Raw genomic sequence first — 18,350 nt, 5'->3', positions numbered from 1 at the left:
AATAATTCTTGTACTACTACTAATTAGGCCGTTTTTATTCGTTTAACGATCTTAAATGCGTCTGTTTATTTGTGTTAGGCTATGTGTCGTAATGTTAGGGCTACGAGAAAACTACAACAACGAGTAAAATACTAAAATGCCTTATAAAACAGGTTGATAACGGCAACGGTTGTGATTCATGATTCAGTGTCAGGGTTAGTTAATCTCCTTTCCCGGATGATGGTTTAATGTTTTCAGTCATTTCCGCTCCAGCGAATCAACAAGAAATGTCGTAAAAGTGGTGTCGATGCTTTCCAGTAGTTAGGCATTTTTCACTTGCACCGCTATGGCTATTTCAACATGTCAGAAGATCACCTTCATCTCTTGCTCCGTCCTGTGTATGTCTTTATTCCTACCCAAAATGTTTTTACCCAGAGGGAAGAAAGAAATCGTGCACTCGGAGGGTAAGATCTTCAGTGAAATGTGTAATCCCTCATCCCTGATTTAATGGTCGCATAGTGTGACCGCTGGATTTGACCATCCCTGTGATCTCTTTCCCCAGGTCCCATATTAACCTCATGTCCCTAAAGTGTGTGTGCCTTCATAATGTGAGCATCACTTTTCTTTGTCCTTTTCACAATACACTTTCCCTTTTTCTTTCATTCTTTTCTGGTGACGTTTTATCCCTTTGCCATAGTAGTAGTTTCCGACGAAATCGGCCTACCTTAGTTAATAATGCAGTTATTGTTACTACTACAACAAAAGCATAATAAATTAACATGGGATTTCATTTAAATAAGAAGCTTCCACAATCTTTGTCATTTTGATTAATTTCTCTTTTTTGATGACATAGTTACTATGGATAGAATTTTGTATGGGAAAATAAGATATTGATTACTGAGTATGTTTATAGACATTGATCAATTTTTAAACACCTTCCCTGTATTTTTTATTTTTATTCTTTAATATTTTATTATTTTTAAGTCAACTACAAAACTTGAATATACTTCAGCTTGTTTTAAGTCCCACTAAAACATGTCAAGCAACTTATTTGTGTATCTCATATATATATATATATATATATATATATATATATATATATATATATATATATATACTTTCCAATCACTTTATTAGGTACACCTGTACACCTCATACCTGTACATTCATTCGATTATCTAATCAGCCAATCGTGTGGCAGCAGTGGAGTGCATAAAATCATGCATATACGGGTCAGAAGCTTCTGTTAATGTTCACATCAACCATCAGAATGTGGAACAAAATGTGATCTCAGTGATTTGGACCGTGGCATGATTGTTGGTGCCAGACGGGCTGGTTTGAGTATTTCTGTAACTGCTGATCTCCTGGGATTTTCATGCACAACATTCGCTAGAGTGTAAAGAGAATGGTGCCAAAAACTAAAAACATCCAGTGAGCGGCAGTTCTGCGGACGGAAATGCTTTGATGAGAGAGGTCAACGGAGAATGGCCAGACTGGTTTGAGCTGACAGAAAGGCTACGGTAACTCAGATAACCACTCCGTACAATTTTGGTGAGAAGAATAGCATTAACTGAAGGTCCTGACCTGTATCTGCATGATTTTATGCACTGCACTGCTGCCACATGATTGGCTGATTAGATAATCACATGAATAAGTAGATGTACAGGTGTACCTAATAAAGTGGTCGGTGAGTGTGTGTGTGTATTCACGCACTGGCGACCAAAAGTTTGGAAAAATTTACAGATTTTGCTCTTTTGGAAAGAAATTGGTTCTTTTATTCACCAAAGTGGCATTCAACTGATCACAATGTATAGTCAGGACATTAATAATGTGAAAAATTACAATTTGAATGTATTTTTCAGAACTTCTTAAACTACTTCAAAGAGTTCTCCTCAAAAATAATCCTCCACATGCAGCAATGACAGCTTTGCAGATCCTTGGCATGTCAGTTTGTCCAGATACTCAGGTGACATTTCACCCCACACTTCCTGTAGCACTTGCCATAGATGTGGTTGTCTCATCGGGCACTTCTCATGCACCTTACAGTCTAGCTGATCCCACAAAAGCTCAATGGGGTTAAGGTCCATAACACTCTTTTCCAATTATCTGTTGTCCAATGTCTATGTTTCTTTGCCCACTCTAACCTTTTCTTTTTGTTTTTCTGTTTCAAAAGTGGCTTTTTCTTGCAATTCTTCCCATAAGGCCTGCACCCCTGAGTCTTCTCTTTACTGTTGTACATGAAACTGGTGTTGAGCGGGTAGAATTCAATGAAGCTGTCAGCTGAGGACATGTGAGGTGTCTATTTCTCAAACTAGAGACTCTGATGTACGTATCCTCTTGTTTAATTGTACATCTGGCCTTCCACATCTCTTTCTGTCCTTGTTAGAGTCAGTTGTCCTTTGTCTTTGAAGACTGTAGTGTACACCTTTGTATGAAATCTTCAGTTCTTTTCTGTTTCAAGCATTGTATAGCCTTCATTCCTCAAAACAATGATTGACTGACGAGTTTCTAGAGAAAGCTGTTTCTTTTTTCCTTTTTTGACCTAATATTGACCTTAAGACATGCCAGTCTATTGTGTACTGTGGCAACTCAAAAACAAACACAAAGACAATGTTAAGCTTCATTTAACGAACCAAATAGCTTTCAACTGTGTGTTATATAAATGAAAGTGATTTTCTAGTACCAAATTAGCAATTTAGCATGATTACTCAAGGATAAGGTGTTGGAGTGATGGCTGCTGGAAATGGGGCTTGTCTAGATTTGATCAAAAATCACTTTTTTCAAATAGTGATGGTGCTGTTTTTTACATCAGTAATGTCCTGACTATACTTTGTGATCAGTTGAATGCCACTTTGGTGAAAGTACCAATTTCCTTCCGAAACAGCAAAATCTGTACATTATTCCAAACTTTTAATATTTTATTAATTTTCCATCTCTGAAATGTTCACAAAATGTCATTTTCATGCACATTTTAAACACACCATGCTTTTAAGTGTGTGTGTGTGTGTGTGTGTGTGTATACATAAATAAATAAATATATATATACACACACACACACACACAGTATATGATTCATAAACCAGTAGCATTTTGCTTGCCTTTTTTTTGTGTGTGTGTGTGTGTGTGTGTGTGTGTGTGTGTGTGTGTGTGTGTGTGGGACTTAAGGCAAGGTATTATTATTTTATTTTATTTTTTACATTATTTTTAAGTTGGGCCAGGGCATTTTCCTCCCTTACGACAAAGCCATTCATTCTCTAGAGATCAAGATCACTGGGATACAGGGTCTCATTACATCAAGCATTACAACCCAGAGGTCATCGCCAGAGCCAAGGGTGCTAGCAAGCCAAATCTTCTGGGTCAGTTTATCCCTGTCTATGGCTTTGGGATCTTCCTTTATATTATCTACTTGTTCTTTAAGGTAAGCCATACCAGAAGCGCCTGTGAAATTTGTTCTGTTCAGCAGTATTCCTGGAACAACACTGACACTGAAGAAGAGATTGAATTGATGCATTAAAGCTTAAAATTAAAACTTTAAATTTATGCATTATTTTCCTCATTAAAAAAATAGACTTGAGCAGTATTTTTGAATAATGTTTAAAATAACATACACTCACATAAGATAAAGACTCCTGACACATCCATAATGTGTCCTAATAAAAGCTGTTTTATTTTGCCATATCAGCCATTGCAACATGAAAAAATCAATAAATACTGATTGCATCTTTAACATTCTTCTGCTATAATAAATCTATAATGAAAATTAGTTTCTTGTTTTGTTTGAATATGGCTACACTTATAATCCTGCACTTAGTGGGCTAGGAAGAGTCATTTAAATTTATTTTATTGGGAAAAAAAACAAAATAAAAACAGGTTTACCTTGATCTTTCAACAGCTGACATCTAAGGACAAGCCTCCCAGAAAACGGTGCAGATTCCCTATCATGCAGCCAGAATACACATTTCAAGAGATGCGTAAGTTTCACATTTACATTTATGATCGTAGTTGGAAAACATAACTAACTTGTCATGATGCTAGATAATCTTAATATCACCACACTGTCAAGTTAAAACACTTTTTTTTATTATTATTATTATTTTTTTTAATATATATATATTTGTGTTTCTGTTCCGTCCTTGAGGTGTGTGCTTTCAGCATATCAGTCGCTAACCACATGCATTTCCAGATAGATTAAGATCCTGTCCAAGACCTGGGAAGTTTTGTTCTCTGCTTTTGTTAGACCAGGATTAGCAATCAGAAGTGATGTTGTATAAGCCTAGCAGTGCCTAATAGCAATTAATTGCATGTCTTTTGGATCAGTACTTAGAGGTTTAGCTCTGTTCATTAAATGGATGCCAGAGGGTGGAGGGCAAATGTGACAAAGCAATCAGTACTGCACTTATTCCCTGTACAGTCTGCGTTTCTAATGCACAAATAATTTTTACAAATCTTGGGGTGAGGGCTATATCATATATCGGAATATTCAACTGCATTTGTGACACAAAGAAGAGCTTTGTACTGTATATGGAACAAGGATTACATGAAGAAAGCATGACCAATAAGATCCTGGGAAGTTTAAGACACCAGGGGTGACTAATTTATTTTTCCAGCCCACCAAGTCATAAAGATTTTGCTGTTAAGAATTTGGGCAAAATCTTTTATTTGTCATTCTCGGGCTGACTGTATTGCCACAATGAGACTTTAGCATGTGGGGACAATGTGTCTGCATGAATCACTTTATCTAAAGGGATCACTGTCTAAACCCCTTTCGAATGTCTCCCTGGCAGCTACTTGTCAGCTGGTCCAGCTGCAGGCCAGAATGAGTGAACAAGTGAGAGAAAAGAGGATGTCTAAAGTTGTCCAACCATCTTCCAGGTAAACAACACATATTTCTTTCGTTCCACTATCCCTCACCTCTGATCAAAGAACTGACAGGGCCAACGCGATCTTTGACGGAGCCTCTCTGACACAAATTCAGTTTTTCCCTAAAAATAAAAAAGGAAAAGGGCAACAACCCATGTTTTTTGGTGGTGTGTTAAGATCCAAGAATTTTGGTTGAGGGTTCAGAGTTTTATGTGTGGCATATTGGGCACTCAAATTTCATTATGCCCCAGACTATGTATTTTAGGCGATGGGGTGTTCATTAATATAGAGGATAAATACATAAAGAATTGGGTCCTGGCCAGTGTTATGATCAGCAGACGGGTTATTCTTAGGGGATGGAAGTCGGATGGAGTGCCCTCATTTCGAGAGTGGTGCACGGAGATAGGCAGGGTAGCGGCATTTGAGACGTCGTATAGAAGGCTGGGCAATCTGGGTTTATTTGATAAAAAATGGGGCAGATAATTGTCCTTTTTTGAAGGCTCTCAGGGAGGGGCAATTGAGAGGGATCTGTAGTTTTAAATGTGTGTGTGTGTGTGCAGTTTTTTTTCTTTAAAGTATACTTTTTTTTTTTTTTTTATGTATCTAAATATTTATGACCACTGGGGTGCATGTTTGTTCGGGGGAAGGATTTAATTTTATATAATTTGAAATATTAAAATATTTAATTTGTTGAATGGAATCAATAAAAAAATTTAATAATAAAAAGGAAAAGGGCAAATTTTTTAGACTTTTCTAAAATATTTTGTTAATTTTCCATCTCTGAAATGTTCACAAAATGTCATATTTCCTGCACATTTTAAACACATCATGCAAATCTTTATTATATGAGGTGATGAAACTTTTTTTTTTTTTTGCAAATAACTTTTCTGTTCTCAGTTTGCAGTATGTAATTAGTTGCTATTTGTCCCTGCACAACTCCATGGGGTGTTTGCTTTAATCTTACATTTTCTTTAAAGGAGTCATGACATGCCTTTTTATTATTTGAATATGTTCCTTGAGGTTCACTTTTAATATTAGTAATGTTTTTTGTCATATATATGTAAAACATTATCGTTTTTCACCCTCATTCTGACCCTCTGTCAGAAATGTTTGTTTTTGCTGCTGCTTCTCCTATAAGACTTCTGATATGATTGGCTCTCTGCTCTTGACTGACCTGCACTCTCCTTGCCATCTCACTGCTCACCACTACTGGGCGGGCTACGCAAGTTATAAGGAAAGTTAGGCATTCATGTGTTGTTGTGGAGGCGGTCAAATGCAAATGTCTATCACAGTGTGATGTCACAATGTGGAGGAAATAGAGAACGATTAGTTTTGGTAGCTTAGTTTCAACAAATGCTCTTTTTGCAGTGAGGAGGAAGTTTGAAGTCTGAAACTTACAGTATGTTTTTAATAGTACAATAACCTCTTATATGTCAAAAAATCAAGAACATTTTGATTCCTCACGTCATGACCCCTTAAAGTTACAGGGATAGTTCATCCAAAGATGAAAATTCTGTCATAGTTTACCCTCATATTGTTTCAAACCTGTATGACTATCTTTCCTCATGTGGAACACAAACATCAGCAGAAGTTAGACAGAATGTCAGCCTAAGTCATGCACCATTAACTTTCATTGCATCTGTTTTCCATACAATAAAAGTGAATGGTTACACAGTCCCTGACGTGCCTAACACCTCCTTTTGTGTTCCACAGAAGAAGGAAAGTCATATGGGTTAGGAACAACATTAGGGTGAGAAAATAATGACAGAATATTATTTTTGAGTGAACTATTCATTTAAGTTCTGCTAGTTTCACCCTTGTGGCTCTGCTTCCCGTGGTTTGTGAAATGGCATTTTAATTAGAAAAAGATTTATTTTGAAGTTCTATGATTCACATTAGAATTTAACATTTGACTGCTTTAGAGGTTTTGGCTGACTAGATTTGTTAGTACTTCTGATCTAGTTTCTGACTCACCATCCTTTCTGTTCCCTGGCTTCAGGTCACGCAGGGGGACACAGAAGCGAGAGGAGAGAAAGCTGAAACAGTTGAGGGAGATCACCCACATGATGTGGGAGAGACAGCTTCAAGAAGGAGTCTCCCCAGAAGAGGAGGCGGAGGAGGCCCCTCACTCTGCAGACTGGGAAGGTATACCTCAGGGGTTTGTATTAGGCCCATTGCTGTTTCAGTTGCCCAGTGTCCATGTCTAATTATATTCATTACCTCCAAAGGGTCTCCAGAGGAGACCTACCCAGAATATGATATGCCCTGCCGCAGACGCAGGTATCCAAGTGTTATCCTGGAAGAGGCAGACCAAGTTATACTCACAGCTGAGGAGCTGGCTGAAAGAATGGAGAAAGAAGAGGGAGAAGATGAGAATGAGTCAGGTGACAATGACTTGTGTACAATTGAGAATATGGTGAAAGATGTGATAAATGGAATAAAAGAAGAGGGTGAAAAAGATGACAATGAACAAGAAGATGAAGAGGAGGAGGAGGAAGAAAAATATGATGAGGAAGAGGAAGATGATGAGGAAGAGACTGGAGAGGACCAGCCCTGTCTTCCTAAAAGTATTGATGAGAATGATGAGAGACTGAAGTGCCTAGGTGAAAGGGAAGAGAAACAGAAAGCAAGCAGTAAAAGACGACAAATCACCTTTAGTGATCACAGATATGTCTACCATTATCCAAAGGGTGGTGCTGTTGGCTGCAAGTATGAGGAAGAGGAGGAGGAAGAGCATGAGGAAGGAGAAGAGGCAGAAGAGGCAGAAGAGGAGGGGGATGAAGGGAATGAAGAGGAAGAAATTGGTGATGATGAAGACTGTGAAGAGGAAGAGGAGGAGGGAGATCAGTGGAATGAAGAAGGGCAGAGTGATAAAGAGGAGAAAGAGGAGGACCCACTGATGGAGGCTGAGAGTCTGGGCTTTAATGATGATGTCGAATGTGATCCTGAAGAGCAGGAAGTGGACCTCTTTGACTTCCTTCAAACATACCAACCTGAGGTAACTGTAGCTCAAGACTGTGGGACACTTAGAATGCATCATAATAAACAAAAGGTGAAGAAGTGACCTAACGTAAAGGTGCACTCAATTTTTTCCTAATTTAAAAATTTTATTCCTAAAGAAATTATTTGAATTGTAATTTTGAAACATATGTATAAAATCATAAGCACTTACATGCGATGAAGACTCCAGTCATATAAGTAACCATATAAAAGCTATTTTGTTCTACATGGAGAGGGTTTCCTCACGTTGGCCACCATGAAAGGATCACATGACCAGCAGAATACTGTTCGCTTAATCTCAGTTCAAAAACGACTCGTTCAATGATCCGTTCTAAAGGATTCATTCTAAACTCCTCCTTTCAGAGAGCCTACTCTGCTCTGATTGGTCAGATGTCCCAGTCTGTTTTGATTGGTCTACCGCTTAGTGTAGTGTTTGAGGGCGGGTCAAAGCTGTTCGCGAGCAGCCTGTGAAGACCAGAGGTGGGTTTTTTGTTACCAAATTATGTAGGTTAGTACAGGAAGTATGTCTGGAATTATTAACGACTCATTTCAGGTGTTCAGAATCGGTTCTTTCTTTTGGGAGTCAATAACTCCATTTGACATGCACTTTGATTTTTGAAACTTTGCAGACTTTTTACATTCACAAACAGCTATAAAACACACTACATGAAGGTAATTTTTGAAAAACCATAATAGGTGCTCTTTAAATCAATTATGCCTGACTGTGATAACTGAAAACTATTGTGTTTGAACGATGCTGCATCCAAGCCACTAGATGTCAGCGTGAGTCCAAAATCACAAATTCAAAAAATGACCGAGTGCACCTTTAAAATAAAACAATGAAATTCAGTTCGATTAGCCTTTACTTGTTCCTGTAGAATGCTACACTACCTCTGTATTAAGTTACATACTTTACTGTGAATCTTTGTGCTTTGATCAAGGAGACAAGTTCTCTGTTACCATTCATGCTTTTTTAGATTTCACTGATCTGTCTTTAAGAACAGTTCCAAGTTTGTTGATATTTCTTATAACATTTAATTGTTTGTATCATTCTGCTTATCTGTTTTGCTACATACTGTAAAATTCCTATTCCTTGGTGTGCAACACTGGGTCGTATTTACGAATAAATGTGTATAAGTTCTGTACTAATGCGCACAGAAAAAGTTCACACAAATTGTCCGCTGGATTCAAATTCAAAACAGGAGTTCTTACCCTCATTCTATTGTTGGTGAATCTAGATTATTCTAAATAAGGGAGCACATGCCCACAGTTAGTAATTTGCATAACACATGACCAAACAATCTCAAAACCCATTCATCTGTGTACAGCCATTTGTCACTCTCTGAGTGCTGTCTGAGAGCACATGTAGCAAGATAAAGTCAAGAGTGCCATTACCATTGGAAACAGAATCAACAGCTTTTTATATGTTGCCTATAAGGAAACTGTCTGGCTGGGAAAGACTCTCAAAAGTCACATTTTTAAAATATTTTTGTTTATTTGGAGTCCCAATGTAATCCTACACCTAGCTCTGAACCTAACCCGAACCTTGGCATTAATAACAGCAAATGCGACTCTCGCAAGTCTTTCTGGCAGATGGCAGTTCCCTTCTAGACATGACCTCTTTTGTAGACCAAGGCTACACATAATCAGCTACATTTGTATGCAGAAACAATCCCCGATCAAGCTATTGTATTGGTCCTTATCAATTCAGTTCACTCAACATTGCGGTAAACGCTTTTGAGGAATTCCCTCTGTGACGACCTAGTTGAAGCCCTTGTACTGTATAATAACCTAATCTTATGATTGGCAATGGTGTTTGAGCCCTGCCCCATTAGGCACGCAGATGGCCTTTATAAGTGGGTGCACAAACACCATTTCTTCAGAATTTTCTTCCTTCAAGACCGACGCCGTCTCGTCTTGAAAAGCCCTCTCTTCGGCGTCAAAGGACACCCTCCAGCGGATGGGACTTCCCTGTAGACGCATCAGGACGTTCATTGCCTGACTCTCAGCGCCTGCAGTGAAAGATTCACCACCCCCTCTGGTGTTCCGGCAAAGAGTCTCTCCAGCTCGCCGCCGGCATCAGGTTCTTCGCCTCAGCGAGACACTTACCCGCTTCTCGCAGCATTCCGGCAGGAGCTGTATCCTTTGGAAAAAAAAATATAATAAAATAAATACATAACATATATATATAATATTCCGTCCATGTGATGTAAAACACTCGATAAAGAGCCGCTTGCATGCAGTGTGTCTTTTTAAAGATGTCATTCCACAAGTGTTCCGGATGAGAGCAGCACATCCCACCGTCAGATGAACATTGAGGGCTGCGTTCATTGCCTGGGCTCTCATAGAGACAGACTGACCTCACTGTGAGCGCATGAGTCTCCGGAAGCTCCTCTCAAGGATTGCCCTCATTCTGAGGGACGATCCCGTCTCACGCGCCCACCCACCCGCCGCCTCCTGTGTTAGATCCCGAAGGTTCACACAGGGAGGCACGGCAGATTGAGGTTGAGTTGGATGAAGTCGAGGAAGATCCCATGCTGGTGCAAGCTCCACGAGCACCTCGATCTTCTGATGTAGCGTTCGCACCAGTACAGTATATGCATGATGAGCTCCGGCCCTCTATCGGAGTGCACAGCCTTATCACATTGCCGGTTCTGACAGTGGGGACGACGTCGTGTCCCTCGGAGCATCAGATATGTGCGAGTGGTCCACAGAGGATTTCACCATCCCTTCCCCCAGTGAGGGTTAGGAGCATGTGCATGCCACTGATAAGAGCTAATTCGCATCCCCTCGTGGGTGGTTGAGGAGCTCTGTTTACATAATCGGAAATATCTCGCCTGGATGAGTGGTCCTGCAGTCCAGCTGCCATCAAAAGACTGTGTCTCAAAGGGCAGCGCCATTCTTCCCGGAGATCCGGCTTTATTAAGTGTTTGCCTTGGAGTCAGAGGACCGTGTTCAAAACCAGCTGCCACCTCAAGCTGATACGTGCTATGACAGAGTCATGGATGTGACACGAAATTTCGTGGTTGCCTCAAGATGGTGTTGCAGGTCACAAAAAGTCACCTGTGACTCGCCTGATGACTCACTGCTCTATTTCAGGTCAGCGCCTGGCAGAGAACCCCGCCCCCGCTGCTCCGGCTTTGCCAAAGACAGCCGAGCCATCAAATAGTTTCTGTGTTGTGTTCAAATAGAGAATGTTCTCACAAGAAATAGAAATGCTGCTCATCCTTGCTGGGTATACTGGGTTCACATAAACAATGTTATTACACAATAGGGAAAGCGCTGGTTCTCTGCACGTGCTCGATACGCATGTACATTTACACGCCATTCAATTCCCCTCCTCACCGGAGTTCGCTGGGAGATTGCATGATTGTTGTTTCTGTGTGATGATTTTCTCACACAATAGACAAAAGCACTGGTTGTGTCTGCTTGCACTGCACATGCTCCGCACGCACGCATTTACATGCTGTTCACTTCCCCTCCTCGCCGGAGTTCGCTGGGAGATTGCATGATTGTTGTTTCTGCGTGGCGATTTTCTCACACGATAGAGAAAGTGCTGGTTGTGTCTGCTCGCACTGCACATGCTCGACAAACAAATCAAAATCAAATCAAATCACTTTATTGTCACACAGCCATATACACAAGTGCAATGGTGTGTGAAATTCTTGGGTGCAGTTCCGATCAACATAGCAGTCGTGACAGTGATGAGACATATACCAATCTACAATAAACATCAAATTTACACAACACAATTTAAACATCTGATATACACATAATTACACTCAACAATATACAAATAATAACATACACTGTACAGTGTACAATACGCACTATATAGATACACATTATTCAATAAAAATTAAAAATAAAAATATATAAAAAAGTATATGTATATATAGAATGTACAGTATTGTACTGTATTGACATTCAGGCTGTCGGTTGATAGTCAGTTGTTAAGAGAGAACATAATATAATAATAATAATATAATTTATGACAGTCCGGTGTGGGATATAAGAGTAAGGGTAATAAAGTGCAGTGCTGATGTATTTTGATCGTGGGAGATCAAGAGTTCAGAAGTCTGATTGCTTGGGGGAAGAAGCTATCATGGAGTCGGCTGGTGCGGGTCCTGATGCTGCAATACCGCCTACCTGATGGTAGCAGTGAGAACAGCCCATGGCTCGGGTGGCTGGAGTCTCTGATGATCCTCCGAGCTTTTTTCACACACCGCCTTGTATATATTTCCTGGAGGGAGGGAAGCTCAACTCCGATGATGTGTCTGGCAGTTCGCACCACCCTTTGCAGTGCTTTGCGGTTGTGGGCGGTGCTATTGCCGTACCAGGCGGAGATGCAGCCAGTCAGGATGCTCTCCACAGTGCAGGTGTAGAACCGTGTGAGGATGTGGCGGTTCATTCCAAACGTCCTCAGCCATCTCAGGAAGAAGAGGCGCAGATGAGCCTTCTTCACAACGACTTCAGTGTGGATGGACCATGTGAGTTCCTCAGTGATGTGGACACCAAGGAACTTGAAGCTGCTGACTCTCTCCACTGGTGCTCCATTGATGGTGATGGGACTGTGTTCTCTGTCTTTTCTTCTGAAGTCCACCACCAGCTCATTTGTCTTACTGACGTTGAGGGAGAGGTTGTGCTCCTGACACCAGTGTGTCAGGGTGTGCACCTCCTCTCTGTAGGCTGTTTCATCATTGTCAGTGATCAGACCTACCACCGTCGTGTCATCAGCAAACTTAATGATGGCATTGGAGCTATGTGTTGCCACACAGTCATGTGTGTACAAGGAATACAGTAGTGGGCTGAGAACACAGCCCTGTGGGGCTCCAGTGTTGAGGGTCAGTGATGAGGAGATGTTGCTGCCTATTCTAACCACCTGGCGTCTGCTTGACAGGAAGTCCAGGATCCAGCTGCACAGCGAGCTGTTTAAGCCCAGAGCCCTGAGTTTCTCATCTAGCTTGGAGGGCACTATGGTGTTGAATGCTGAGCTGTAGTCTACAAACAGCATTCTCACATAAGTGTTCTTTTTTCCAGGTGGGAGAGAGCAGTGTGTATTGTAGATGCAATGGCATCATCAGTGGAGCGGTTGTTGCGGTAAGCAAACTGCAGCGGGTCAAGATTGAGTGGCAGTACAGAGCAGATGTAATCTCCGATTAGTCTCTCAAAACATTTGCTGATGATGGGGGTCAGAGCAACAGGACGCCAGTCATTTAAACAAGTTATTTTTGATAACTTGGTATCTTTGGTACAGGCACAATGGTGGATGTTTTAAAGCATGTGGGGACTACAGACAAAGTGAGGGAAAGGTTGAAAATGTCCGTAAAAACACCAGCCAGTTGGTTCGCGCACGCTCTGATGACGCGGCCCGGAATGCCGTCTGGGCCCGCGGCTTTGCGGATATTCACCCGTCGGAAGGATCGGGTTACATCCGCTACAGAGACTGAGCGTGAACTAACCTCTGTAGCTTCAGCCGCGAGAGCTCTCTCCACGAGGGCGGTGTTATTTCCCTCGAAACGAGCATAAAAAGTATTTAGCTCATCCGGTAGAGAGGCAGCAGTGTTCATGGTGGAGTTTTTATTCCCTTTAAAGTCTGTGATGATGTTAATTCCCTGCCACATGCTTCTAGAGTTGGTGGTGTTAAACTGTCCTTCAATCTTGCTCCTGTACTGGCGTTTTGCGGTTCTGATAGTTTTTCGGAGGGCATAACTGGCTTGTTTATGCTCCTCCGCATTCCCGGAATTAAAAGCGGAGGTCCGCACATTAAGTGCCGCGCGAACATCGCTATTGATCCAAGGTTTCTGATTTGGATAGATCCGTATTGTCCTGGTCGGAATCACGTCCTCTACGCACGTTCTGATGAAACACATTACGCTATCAGCGTAAAGTTCGATGTCGTCATCAGAGGCGGACCGGAACATCTCCCAGTCCATGTGATCAAAACAGTCTTGTAGCGTAGAATCTGATTGGTCCGACCAGCACTGGATCGTTCTGAGGGTGGGTGCTTCCTGTTTCAATTTCTGCCTGTAAGCGGGCAGAAGCAGAATGGAAGAGTGGTCCGATTTGCCAAATGGTGGGCGGGGCAGGGATTTGTAGCCATCCCAGAACGGAGAGTAGCAATGGTCCAAAACCCGGTCCCCTCGTGTGTTAAAACTAATGTGCTGGTGTTATTTTGGTGCGACTGATTTTAAACTGGCTTTATTAAAGTCCCCGGTCACAATGAACGCGGCTTCAGGGTGCGCGGTTTCCTGCTCGCTTATTCTCCCATACAGTTCCTTGAGTGCCCGGTCTGTGTCGGCTTGTGGGGGAATGTACACAGCAGTGATAATGACCGCTGTGAATTCCATCGGTAGCCAGAATGGTCGACACAGAAGCATAAGAAATTCCAGATCAGGAGAACAGAAAGACTTGATAGAATGTACGTTCCTCTGATCACACCAGGATTTGTTGATCATAAAACATACACCACCTCCTCTAGTTTTACCTGAGAGGTCTTTTGCTCTGTCCGCTCGGTGCACGGAGAACCCCACGGGTTCAATGGCTGAGTCTGGAATCTCCGCAGACATCCAAGTTTCTGTTAGGCAGATAATGCAGCAGTCCCTCGTCTCTTGTTGGAAAGAGATCCGCGCTTTCAGCTCACAGAGCTTGTTATCCAGAGACTGAACATTTGCCAGTAGAATAGTGGGTAGTGGGGGTCGATTTGCGCGGTGTCTTACTGTGATGAGAACGCTGGCTCTGTTTCCCCTTTTCCTCCTGCGTTTCCGCGGCCGTGCTGCCCAGACAAAGGGCTCCGCTTGCGTGTTTGTAAACAGCGGGTCGGCATTGAGGAATGTGAAGTCCGGTTTTCGGTGTGAGATTGCTGAACCAATGTCAAAAAGTGTTTGTCTGTAGTAGACAATAAGGCAGACAACATCCAAGACAAAAAATATAAGAATTGTGAACAAAACAAACAAAACATTGCTATGTTGTGTCGGAGCTCGCAACGCAGCAGCCATACTCGGTGCCATCTTGAGTCCGAGAAACACGCACATTTGCACGCTGTTCACTTCCCCTCCTCGCCGGAATTAGCTGGGAGATTGCAAGTGTGTTGTTTATGTGAAAATCATCACACAGAAATAATCTTCTCACACAATAAAGTGATTGTTGCATCTACTCGCGCTGCACATGCTCGACACACGCGCATTTACACGCTGTTCGCTTCCCCTCCCCACTGGGGTTCACTGAGAGGCTTCATGCAGACTGTTTCTGTGTACTGTGTTCACAGAAACAAGTTTTCATAAAAATGTAGAAATGTGCTTGTCGCAAATATTGAGATGCACACATTCATATGCTGCTTACTCCCCACCGTAGGTCGCTGAGATGATACACAAATATGTTTCTGTTTGTGGTGTTCACATATAAATGTTCTCGCATAAAAGAGAAATCATTCGCTGTATGTGACACACACACACAGAAATTTTGTTTCTATGTGTTGTGTTAAATAAAGAATGATTCTTACAGAAAAAGAGAAAAACGCTTGTGATGCCTTCATGAGACACACAAACATTCTAATTTCTTTCCCCCTCCCTGCTGGAGTTTGTTGGGACTGGGATATTGCACAGAATGTTGCTTCTGTGTGTTGTGTTTTAATAATGGATGTTCTCATAAAGAGAAAAGCACTTGTTGCACTGCACGAGGCGCACACACTCAAAGAAGCCCTTAACGTTTCTTTTACCGACGTACCCGTTATCTCGCTTACGTCATCTATGGTCCCAGCTCGGGATGGGCCTATGTTGCATGCAGGAACTCACAATCTCCTCGCAGAGAACGCGATAGAACTGATGCTTGAATCACAGATACTTGCCATTTTAGATCTGAGATGCTTGAATCATGTGCTCGCAAAGGGCCCATTCAAAAACAGATCTTACCGCTTATCCATCCTCGGGCTGATTTGCGTCAATAGATCTGAAGGATGCACGCGTACGTACGAGTTGCACCTCATCTCAGGCTGTTTTGAGGTTCGCATTCGAGAGAACAGCTTATTAATTCAGAGTCCTAGCTCTCTAAACTCTCAAGTGTATCGATGCAGCACTCGCTCCGTTGAAGCTGAGCAACGTGTGCATTTTAAACTACCTCTATTATGGGCTATTATTAGTCTGATCAGAGGCTCTGTTGTGCAAGCACGGGAATTTACTACTCTGAGGCCTAGGCGAAAAGCATCAGCCATCGCACTGTTATGACTTTTACATGAAACCTCGCCAGTGCATGGGCGCATGCGCATTGGCATTACTCGCCGCTGTCTGGCTGCTCTAGCACCTTGGACAGCTCCAACTTTTTAACAGCATCATGCTGGGTCAGGTTTTTGGCACCTAGCACTTCAGTTGTCTGGAAATACTAACTGTCTCTTATCCTTGAAGGCTTTGCATTCCGAGGTAGCGAATCACCACTTTCTGATTCGATCGGACAACATGACACTGGTAGCTTACATAAATGCCATGCCCCGCTGAGGTGAATGCCATTCTGCAAGCTACAGCACTGTCCGCAAGACACCTGTATGCGGTAAGTGCCGTGTTTTTACAAATTGGTGCTCCTCAGGTGGTGAAGACTCAGTGAATTGCTCCATAGCTGAGATCCTTGCGTTCCTCCAGTAGCGGCTGGATGTGGATCTCACCACATCGATGCTTAGGTAGCAACTATGTCGGCATACCACGCCCCGGAGGCTGACTCCTCCATGGGCAAACATGTTCTATTTTTCAGTTCCTCAAGGGAGCGAGGCGCCTAAACCCCCTCGCCCTGCTACAGTCCCAGTTTGGTATTTAAACCTGGTACTGAAGGTGCTCTCAAGCCTCCCATTCGAACCATTGGAATTTGTTGAGTTGCGTGTGCTTTCTCTAAGACTGCACTCGTATTGGCTCTGGCCTCAGTTAAATGGGTGGGTGATATGCAGGCGCTGTAGGTTGACCGCTTATGCCTGGTATTTGGGCTGGGTCTTTCAAAAGCCACCATCAACCCAGAAAGGCTATGTGCCTAAGGTTCTGTGCACGCCCTTCGGGGCTCAGGCGGTCCACCTACAAGCCGTCTTTCCCCTACCATTTAATTCGGATGAGCAGTCGATGCATTTGTTTGTTATGCCCTGTGTGGGCATTACACATGTATGTGGAGCACACCCACCAGTTTAGGCTGTTAGATCAGCTCTTAGTTTGTTATGGAGGATGCACAAAAGGCATGTCCATCTCTAAGCAAAGGCTCTCTTACTGGATCGTTGATGCGATCGCCCTCACTTATGAATCACAGGGTGTGAGATGCCCTATTGGTGAGAAAGCGCATTCATCCAGAGGCATGGTGTCTTCATTGACATGGACAAACGGTTTATCACTACAGAATATATGCCTTGCAGAAGGATGGTCTTCGCAGAACACATTTGCAAAGTTTTATGATATAGACGTGGCGTCCATCGCTTCGCAAGTCCTGTCTGTCTAGAAAGCTTGCTATTCCAACAACAGTGGGTGAGCCGAGCTCCTTATTACGGGCAGGCTACCTGTTAAAATTTTAATACAACCACCTGTGTAGGCTTTTATCCAGTTTACTCCCACTAGAAGTCACAAGCACTTCCAATAAGAATAAACCTCCCTCCCTACCTCTGGCTATGAAGGGGTTAAATTTATACTGTGTATATTATATGACTCTATCCCCAGCATAAGATTAACTTCCAGTCTGGTTGTCAACATTTGGGGTTATTCATTATTCTATACACTTAAAATGTTGTAATAAGTCACCACCCAGCGGGCCTGTGACCTCGTATACATATTATTTTACAAGTGTTTATACCCTGGTGTATCTCTTGGGGTATGATGTCATGTAGTGTGCCGTGATGGGACTCTGTTCTCCATTAACCGCAATGTTAAGTGAACTGAATCGATAGGGAACGTCTCCGGTTACACGTCTCTGGATGAAGGGAACGAGACATTGCGAAACCATTGCGCACTACTACTTCAGAGTTTTGAGGTACGAGCAATGCGTTCTTGTCCGAAAATTCTGAAGAAATGGTGTTCGCGCACCCACTTATATAGGCCAACTGTGTGCCGAAAGGGGCAGGGCTCATACCATTGCCAATCATAAGATTGCCATAATCATACAAGGGCTTCAACTAGGTCGTCGGAGAAGGAATTCCCCAAAAGCATTTACCGCAATGTCGAGTGAACTGAATCGATAGGGAACCATACAATAGCTCGATCGGGGATCATTTCTGCATTCAAATGTAGCTGATTACGTGTAGCTTTGATTTATAAAAGAGGTCATGTCTAGAAGGAAACTGGCGTCTGCCAGACTAGGAAAGTCTTGCGAGAGTCGCATTTGCTGTTATTAACGTCAAGGTTAATATACAGTATTTTATTTATATATATATATATATATATATATATAATATACAAGGGCTTCAACTAGGTGATCAAAGGAATTCCCCAAAAATGTTTACCACAATGTCTTGTTCCCTTTATCTCAGGAAACTGAGGTTACATGTATAGCCGGAG

The 18,350-nt window shown here is 42.3% G+C and overlaps 1 protein-coding gene across 1 annotated transcript; it reads left to right on the top strand.

The window, feature by feature from the left end:
* The first annotated feature begins 325 nt into the window (after positions 1–325).
* LOC127439760 (protein RIC-3-like) lies at positions 326–7,903 on the top strand. Its single transcript, XM_051695989.1, has 6 exons — positions 326–443; positions 3,189–3,397; positions 3,872–3,950; positions 4,764–4,851; positions 6,839–6,984; positions 7,068–7,903. The coding sequence occupies exons 1-6, from the start codon at positions 326–328 to the stop codon at positions 7,901–7,903; spliced, it is 1,476 nt and encodes a 491-aa protein (XP_051551949.1).
* Positions 7,904–18,350: the final 10,447 nt, after the last annotated feature.

The sequence above is a fragment of the Myxocyprinus asiaticus genome, chromosome 1, assembly GCF_019703515.2.
Source record: "Myxocyprinus asiaticus isolate MX2 ecotype Aquarium Trade chromosome 1, UBuf_Myxa_2, whole genome shotgun sequence".
In the NCBI taxonomy this organism is placed as follows: Eukaryota; Metazoa; Chordata; class Actinopteri; order Cypriniformes; family Catostomidae; genus Myxocyprinus; species Myxocyprinus asiaticus.
This window is presented reverse-complemented; position numbering and strand designations above follow the sequence as displayed.